General features: G+C 43.4%; 1 protein-coding gene across 2 annotated transcripts; it reads left to right on the plus strand.

Moving 5' to 3' along the window:
• Positions 1–333: 333 nt before the first annotated feature.
• Positions 334–3,840, plus strand: lpar6a (lysophosphatidic acid receptor 6a). Of its 2 annotated transcripts, XM_061782303.1 has the most exons (2): positions 334–2,377; positions 2,510–3,840. In XM_061782303.1, the coding sequence occupies exons 1-2, from the start codon at positions 1,688–1,690 to the stop codon at positions 2,774–2,776; spliced, it is 957 nt and encodes a 318-aa protein (XP_061638287.1). In that variant the 5' UTR covers positions 334–1,687; the 3' UTR covers positions 2,777–3,840. The 2 variants fall into 2 exon arrangements, with proteins under 2 accessions (XP_061638287.1, XP_061638286.1); XM_061782302.1 differs by having other exon boundaries at positions 334–3,840.
• Positions 3,841–9,165: the final 5,325 nt, after the last annotated feature.

Here is a 9,165-nt window from a genome sequence, read left to right on the forward strand (position 1 = left end):
AAATTCAACTGGTAATATGGATGAGTTAGGTATCTATTAAGGTTGTGTACAATTTTGTGTATTATATTTTTTATCCAATGAATCAATTCTTGTGTCTCTACAAAATTTTGAGTGGTGGTTTTGATCGGTGTTTGGTTATGAAGTGAAACAAACCAGGTTTCACTCTCATGAAATGAAAGTGAATGAAATGTAAAAGGACGATGAGCTGCTCACCTCCCTCCACATGCAGTAGCATTTTGTATGTCCTGTGGGAGCAGACAAAGGGAGAGGGGGGAGGGTCCGGGAGGCGGGTATGCGGGTCGAGTCCCAGCCCAGTCAAAGTACAAAAGTGTATGTGACTGAGAGAGAGCGAGCGAGAGAGCGGCACAAAGGAGAAGCGGGCAACAACAGCAGAAGCGGCAGCTCCTCACTGAGATTGCTTGAAATACGCAGCAGTAGAAAGGGAGAAGTGAGTGCAGACTGATAGTGAGTGAAGAGGGAAGAAGAAGAAGAAGAAGAAGAAGAAGAAGAAGAGGAGAATACAGGACATACGCGACCACTTTGGTGGCCCATTTACTTGTGGATATGCCAGCCTTCCCTTTGTGCGACTTCCCGGTGGGGGAGAGGTAGGGGGACACCGGCTCTCCCACCACTGCTCTCCTCACCATGAGCTAATTCCTGGACTTGCGCGAGGAGATCAAGGATGGGGATCACATCGGAGACAAGTCGAGAGGTTTGAATCATTGGGACCAAGTGTCCTTACCCTTTACTCCTCCCCCTCCCCCTCCCTCCTTTGCCCCTTACACCCTAAACTGGCGCCTCGGAGATGTTACGGTAAAGACACCGGGACAATGTCTGGGTAGATAATTTTTCGCAACTACCTCAGAAGCCAGCAAATTTGGGATTTTTTTCCCTCAGGATGTCCTCGGGACCCCACACCTACCCCTTTCCATTTGCACTCAAAACAGTCACGACTTCCATGCCAAGTGTCGGCTATAAAATACTTGTCAGACAGTGATAATTGCTCTGGTCCCTGGTCCCATCACAGAGGCCAGCAAATTCGGCACCTTTTCACATGGGAACTCCAAGGGATCTCCTACTCCTCCATCTTGAGCCCCTTGGCACTAAATTGTCGTATCAGAGACATAACTGTGCAGATGTCCAAGCCAGTGTCTGGAATAAAATACTACTTGGACAGTTGCTCTGGGAGAAGTGAGTCTCTGGTGTTAAACTTCACACCTCGGGAGCTGCCGGCTCTCCTCGGAACCTGGCAAATTTGGCACCTCAGGACCAAGCATCAGAGACGCCTGTGCCAGTATCTGGTATAAAGTTGGCATTGTGGACTCCCCTTTCATGCAGCCACCGTCCTGCTTCAGAATCTGAAAGCCGCCCCAATATCCTCAGAATCTAGCTTCAGAGACACCACAGAGACATCTGCACCAGTGTCTGGAATAAAAGACTTTTTGGGACAGATCCCTTGGCTGAATTCAATTCAACTTCCCAACCCTGGTCCTGGAATCTCCTCACACATAGCCGCCGCCTCAGAAGCTGGCGAATTTGGCACCTTTCACACAGGACATCCTTGGGGCCAAGCATCAGAGACATAACAAGAAACATCCGCGTCACTGTTTGGAGTTAAAGACTTCTTGGGCAGTTTAGAATCCCCTTAAACAGAGCCAGGGTAGCGTGAAAGGGGGCTTCTGTCTCCATGATGTTCAACAATATCCCGTCACTGGGGTCCGGCAACATCTCGGCGGGCAACTGGAGCTGCAGCAAGAACGATGGCTTCAAGTATCCGCTGTACAGCACGGTGTTCAGCATAGTGTTCGTGGTCGGCCTCATCACCAACGTGGTGGCCATCTACATCTTCACCTGCTCGCTCAAGCTGCGCAACGAGACCACCACGTACATGATGAACCTGGTGGCGTCCGACCTGCTCTTCGTCTTCACGCTGCCCCTGCGGGTCTTCTACTTCATCAACCGGAGCTGGCCCTTCGGCAGCGTGCTGTGCAAACTGTCCGTGTCGCTTTTCTACACCAACATGTACGGAAGCATCCTCTTCCTCACGTGCATCAGCGTGGACCGCTTCCTGGCCATCGTGCACCCCTTCCGCTCGCGGACGCTGCGCACAAAGCGCAACGCCAAGCTGGTGTGCGCCGGCGTTTGGGTGCTGGTGCTCTCGGTTAGCTTGACCACAGGCTTCCTGCTGGACACCACATCGCGGCAGCGCCACCCCGCCAACGCCACCTTCTGCTTCGAGAACTTCTCCTCCAGCCAGTGGAAGTCGCACCTGTCCAAGGTGGTCATCTTCATCGAGACGGTGGGCTTCGTCATCCCGTTGCTGCTCAACGCGGGCTGCTCCGTCAGGGTGCTGCAGACTCTGCGGCGCCCCCACAAGGTGAGCCGTGGCGGGGGTAAGCTGAACAAGACCAAGATCCTGCGCATGATAGCCGTGCACCTCACCACCTTCTGCTTCTGCTTCATCCCCTACAACGTCAACCTGGTCTTCTACTCGCTTGTGCGCACCAAGACCCTCAAGGGCTGCTTCGCCGAGTCGGTGGTGCACACCATTTATCCGGTGGCGCTGTGCATCGCCGTCTCCAACTGCTGCTTCGACCCCATCGTCTACTACTTCACGTCAGAGACCATCCAGAACTCCATCAAGAGGAAGTCGCTGGCGGGGCGGCCGTGCGACCCCAAGTTGTCTGAGGCGCTGCAGTCGGAATCCAGCTCCAACCTGCAGTGCAGCTTGAGGAACCTCAAAGCCAAGATGCTACACAACGAGTCCACGGTGTGACTCTCTCTTTGACCCTTTTTTACGAGTTGTAAAATACAACATCCAGTTCGGGGAACTTTCCTCTGTCTATTTGTGAGGCCCTTCGCACACTCCCTGTTATCCTTCCGCTGAGGATTATACTGTCATTGTGCAACTGAATGGAAGGGAGTGCGAACACTTTTGGCAGTGCACGTGCGTGTGTGTTTGTTGCGAACTGTAGCACACTTAAATTAACAGTTATATGGAGCTAAGGTCGGGTGGGTTTTTTTGTACACGGCATTGGATGAAATTCTTTAATAAACAAACCCATTCGGACCAGAATCCCCCAGCAGTTTCTTTTGAATATCTGAACAATGTACATAGACATAAGCAGCAGAGGTGGGAGACGGAAGTCACATGACTTAGACAATACAGACTGGTTTGGGACGATAAAAAAAAAAAAAAAAAAAAAAAAAAAAAGATTGTGAATGTGTTACTACAGATAACAATACTTTTTGACTTGCTTAACATTTAGTGGGGACTTGCTTGATTTTTACGACAGTAACTCGGGACTTGCTGGAAACTCGGAAGACTTGGGGCCTGCACGTATGTGACTTACTCGCACCTCTGGTAAACAGTGATGCTGTAGCCAGGCTGTGAGGAAGTGAGCGTCTCGCTCTGGCCGGGCGGGAAGAGTAGCAACTTCCTTTGGAGAAGTTTTGCGCAACCTTTGAGCGAAACCATACACGCGGCGGGCACTTAATTGGGTACATCCGTGGTATCACTGCATCAGATCAGAGCAGACGAGGTGATAAAAATATCTTCCCTTCTAACTCTCCTGTGTCATGTCAATTTGTCACTTTGTTTGTGTGAGGTTAAATAATGTGTGTGCATGACTATGATATATGAAATATAGTGGCAAAATATTTTCGTCGCAAGAAATTGTATAAATGAGACATTTCTGTGCTCCTTTTAGCCTCTTGTGTCACTGCTGTGTCAATATATTGAATGTGCCACGTATAGTACGAAGGAAGTGTTTGCAAATTACAAAATAATTGAAAAAATATGTACTGACAAAATAAATAGGGACAACAGTTCAATCCCAACTTTAAAATATATGTATATTTTTATAGTTATATATTCACTTACAACCCCAATTCTAATGAAGTTGGGACGTTGTGTTAAACAAATAAAAACAGAATACAATGATTTGCCAATCATGTTCAACCTATATTTCATTGAATACACTACAAAGACAAGCTATTTAATGTTCAAACTGATAAACTTTGTTTTTAGCAAATAATCGTTAACTTTGAATTTTATGGCTGCAACACGTTCCAAAAAAGCTGGGACAGGGTCATGTTTACCACTGTGTTACATCACCTTTTCTTTTAACAACATTCAACGGGAGACAGGTCTGGACTCCAGGCAGGCCAGTCTAGTACCCGCACTCTTTTACTACGAAGCCACGCTGTTGTAATAGGTGCAGAATGTGGTTTGGCATTGTCTTGCTGAAATAAGCAAGGGCGTCCGTGAAAAAGACGTTGCTTGGATGGCAGCATATGTTTCTCCAAAACCTGTATGTACCTTTCAGCATTAATGGTGCCTTCACAGATGTGTAAGTTACCCATGCCATTGGCACTAACACAGCCCCATACCATCACAGATGCTGGCTTTTGAACTTTGCGTCCATAACAGTCCGGATGGTTCTTTTCCTCTTTGGCTCGGAGGACAGGATGTCCACAATTTCCAAAAACAATTTGAAATGTGGACTCGTCGGACCACAAAACACTTCCCCACTCTGCGTCAGTCCATCTTAGATGAGCTCGGGCCCAGAGAAGCCGGCGGCGTTTCTGGGTGTTGTTGATAAATGGCTTTTCTTTGCATAGTAGAGTTTCAAGTTGCACTTACAGATGTAGCGCCGAACTGTATTTACTGATATTGGTTTTCTGAAGTGTTCCTGAGCCCACGTGGTGATATCCTTTACACGTTGATGTCGGTTTTTCATTCAGTGCTGCCTGAGGGATCGAAGGTGACGGGCATTCAATGTCGATTTTCGGCCTTGTCGCTTACATGCAGTGATTTCTGCAGATTCTCTGAACCTTTTGATGATATTATGGACCGTAGGTGATGAAATCCCTAAATTCCTTGCAATTGTACGTTGAGGAACATTGTCCTTAAACGGTTCGACTATTTTCTCCCGCACTTGTTGACAAAGAGGTGAACCTCGCCCCATCTTTGCTTGTGAATGACTGAGCAATTCAGGGAAGCAATCACGGCACCCACCTGTTCCCAATTGGCCTGTTCACCTGTGGGATGTTCCAAACACGTGTTGGATGAGCATTCCTCAACTTTCTCACTCTTTTTTGCCACCTGTCCCAGCGTTTTTTGGAACATGTTGCAGCCATAAAATTCTACGTTAATGATTATTTGTTAAAAACAGTCAAGTTTATCAGTGTGAACATTAAATATCTTGTCTTTGTAGTGCATTCAATTAAATATACGTTGAACATGATTTGCAAATCATTGTATTCTGTTTTTATTTATGTCTAACACAACGTCCCAACTTCATTGGAATTGGGCTTGTATTTTTCATAAACTAAAACAGGTCAATTTGACCCACATAAACCCAATAACTAACTGTCTATATGTGTATGTATATATATATGTGTGTGTGTGTATGTATGTGTATATATACATATATATGTGTGTATGTATATATTTCTGCATATATATATATATATATATATGTATATATATATATATATATATGTATATATATATATATATATATATATATATATGTATATGTATATATAGTTATATACAGTTTATTTATTTTAATTACTTATTTATAAATATGTTTTGTAGATTTTTCTAAACTTTAACATGGGTCAAATTGACCCATATCCGAGGAGAAGGGTTAGCGTAGGGTTTCCAAATTTAAAGATAATTAAAAAAAATATATAAATATAATAATAAAAAAAAAAAGAAAAAAAATACCAGCAGGAGGTTTTTTCCAAATCTTTCTTTGAATTGAAAATATACACCTTTTATACTCTTTCTTTTTACATTGCTGAAATACTTTTTGTAAAATGTATTTTTTGTTTTTGTTCGGTTTGAAACATTTGCATTTGATTTGCAACATAACAGGAGGGTTAGAGGAGTGTTTGCAAATTCAAAAATGATGTGAAATCAAATTTAAAAAAATAAGGGCAGCAGCAGCAGTTTTATTTTCTTATATGTCAAAATATATGATTTGGATTTTCTTTTAAAACATTAACATGAGTCCATTTGAGCCACAACATAAGAGATTGGGGATGTGTTTGCGATTTTAAAAAATAATTTAAAAATGTATAATGATTCGAGGAGGCGGCACGGTGGCCGACTGGTTAGAGCGTCAGCCTCACAGTTCTGAGGTGCGGGGTTCAATCCCCGTCCCCGCCTGTGTGGAGTTTGCATGTTCTCCCCGTGCCTGCGTGGGTTTTCTCCGGGCACTCCGGTTTCCTCCCACATCCCAAAAACATGCATTAATTGGAGACTCTAAATTGCCCGTAGGCATGACTGTGAGTGCGAATGGTTGTTAGTTTCTATGTGCCCTGCGATTGGCTGGCAACCAGTTCAGGGTGTACCCCGCCTCCTGCCCGATGACAGCTGGGATAGGCTCCAGCACGCCCGCGACCCTAGTGAGGAGAAGCGGCTCAGAAATGAAATGATTCGAGGGAAATATTAAAACGGATGTCAACAGAAGGTGCTTTGTGCAAAAAGTTTCTTTTTCAATTGCTGAAAATAGTGGCAGGGTTAGAAAATTCTAAATGTTTTTTTTCAATATTTAGTTTAAAAAAGAAAGAAAAGAAAAGGCCCGCAGAATATTGTTTATTTTTTTTTTACATTGAACATTTTTTTTTTTCTTGCTTAAAGACAAAAATTAAAACGGGTCATTTTGACATGCAACATTACAGGATGGATAAAGTCTGACAACATAACAGGAGGTTTAGGCATAGGCATTTACAGTGGACTATAATAATAGTTAATGTACTTTTTGAAGAATGAGTATTTATTGAGGTGGTGCTTGGTGTAAAAAGTTTGACAACCACTGACTCTCGACTGTTTTGTACGACGTGTTAATATCGATCTTTGAAATTCGAATTCAAAAGTGACAAAAGTCACCAGCGTGAACGTTCCAGATTTCTGTTGTGCAGGTGTACCAAATAACGGGGTCAACTATGTCAACAAGAACCGGCTTGAGTGGGTCAGCTGGAACAAAGGAGGGTCTTTGAGGGTCATCTTCATCTACGGGAGGCTTTTGAGGCACATCGTAACTATTACAACTCGTGTTGCTTTGAGCAATGCAAAGCAGATGCCTGAGCGTGGCTATTTCCCACGGAGCGGCACCTTTAGGGTGAGTCAAGGACATGGGGCTCAAACGCTGTCGTGAAAGCAAGCAAGCAAACAAACAGACGTCATGACGTAATGCACATTTTTTTTTTGCCACGGTGGAGACACAAAGGAGGGCACAAACGAGCTCAGAGTAACCTCGCCTGGGAATTGTACGCTTTCATAGAAACCCACCATTTAGATTCCTTGTCAGCCAGCTTCAAGCCACCTAAAATAAGCCTAGCGACACCGCTGCAGAATAACATTATTATATGGATAATACAGGTGCATTGTTTACCTTATGAACCCTGCCTAGCAACAAGTGACCATGCCCAGCAAAGATAATCCAATCAGTTTTATGTAGTGTTGGAGATAATTGACCAAAGGTGGAACAAAATAAATCAATTGTGGAACAGTCATCATGTTTATTAGTTAGCAGACTACTTCCTGGTTCATGGAGGATGATAACCAATCAGGCGTTATCTTTTGTTCCCATTTGTTATGAGCTAAGCTCAAAGCATCTAAGGCCTATTTCTCTCAAATACATTTCTCACAACTCCATCTAACGCTGTTAGTGAGGACTTCTCCTTTGTCGAGATAATCCATCCATTCTTGAAAATTATTCCGCGGCTTCCCGAGCCATAGCTCGCAGACCCCAATTTGAGAACCCGTTTTACAAAAATCTGCGTTTTACTATTTGCCGTTTTCACTCAGGCCACTGTGAAACAAGGTCATGACAAACCCAAAAGACTGGTACCGTACAGTATCTTCCTTGGGGGAGGTAATAAACAAAGCTTCTTTTGCATATACAAGACTTATCTAATCAGCTTGACCTCGCCCTCCTACTGACAAGAGGCAGACACGCATTCTGCTCGCCTTTTTTAAGGGGGGGTTTTATTGTCATTTTTTTTTTTTTTTTTTAGCATTTCAAGGGTATGCAAGGCTATCACGCTTGCACACAGCAGTTGTGTTTTGGCTGACAAGCTCCATCAGGGTGATGCCAGGCCATACCATCTACCAGTCCACTCGGCTTCCTGTCCCTCTGGGCTGAAGGCAGCTGCAAGTCGGAGAAAAGAAATGTACTTTCAGCAAAGTATAAAGGTTTTGCTTAAACTGTTAAATAGTAGGACACATACAGTTAGGAAGATTGCACAAAAAATATTGTTAGCCTATCAGCAGAACTGCCCAAGTCATATTCTAACATTTTTGAAAACAAACACACAAAAAAAACAAAAAACGCCATTTTTAGCAAGCATGTTACTATTTTTCATTGCATTTGCTCAAAATTGTGTTTTTCTCGTTTTTGAAAATGTTAAAATATGACTTAGGCAACTATGCTATTAGGCTAACTTTATGCTAAAATTCATTGATTTGCCACATCAAAGACAGATGGTTCTTACACAAAGGTCGTGTAAGATTCCTTCCACAAAGAGGGTGCTTTTCACACAAAGAGCCTGCCAAATTATCTTATTTAAATGTTCCACACAGAGATCCCGCAAAACTGCCAAATCAAAGACCGTTCTTTCATAGAGAAGCCTTGAAAATTGTTGGATCACAGATGGTGTAACACAAAAATCCCATAAGACTCCTGCATCAAAGATGGTTCTTTCACACAAATCCTGCAAAATCACTTCATTTCTTTTCACATAGAGATCCCTCAATATTGCCACATCAAAGGCTGTTGTTTCATACACAGACCCCAGAAGATAGTTGCAAAGACAGTTCTTAGAAACTCACACAAAATGTCTTGTAAGATTCCTACATTAAAGACAATCCTTTTCACACATAGACCCTGGAAAATTGCTACATCAAACATTTTTTTTCCCATAGAGCCAAGAAATTTAGCACATCAAAGATTTTTTGTTTTTTCACGAGGGACAAAGAGAGCCCACACAATTTCCACTTTTATGATGTTGTTTTTTTTTTCCAACAGAAAGACCCCAGGAAATTACAGCAACAAAGATAGTAGTTTCACCCGGAGATCCCACAAAAATGCTGTGTTCAAAGACTGTTTTCATGCATCTGTCCTGGAAAATGTATGCATCACACAGATC

This window comes from Phyllopteryx taeniolatus, chromosome 8 (assembly GCF_024500385.1).
Source record: "Phyllopteryx taeniolatus isolate TA_2022b chromosome 8, UOR_Ptae_1.2, whole genome shotgun sequence".
NCBI classification, from domain to species: Eukaryota; Metazoa; Chordata; class Actinopteri; order Syngnathiformes; family Syngnathidae; genus Phyllopteryx; species Phyllopteryx taeniolatus.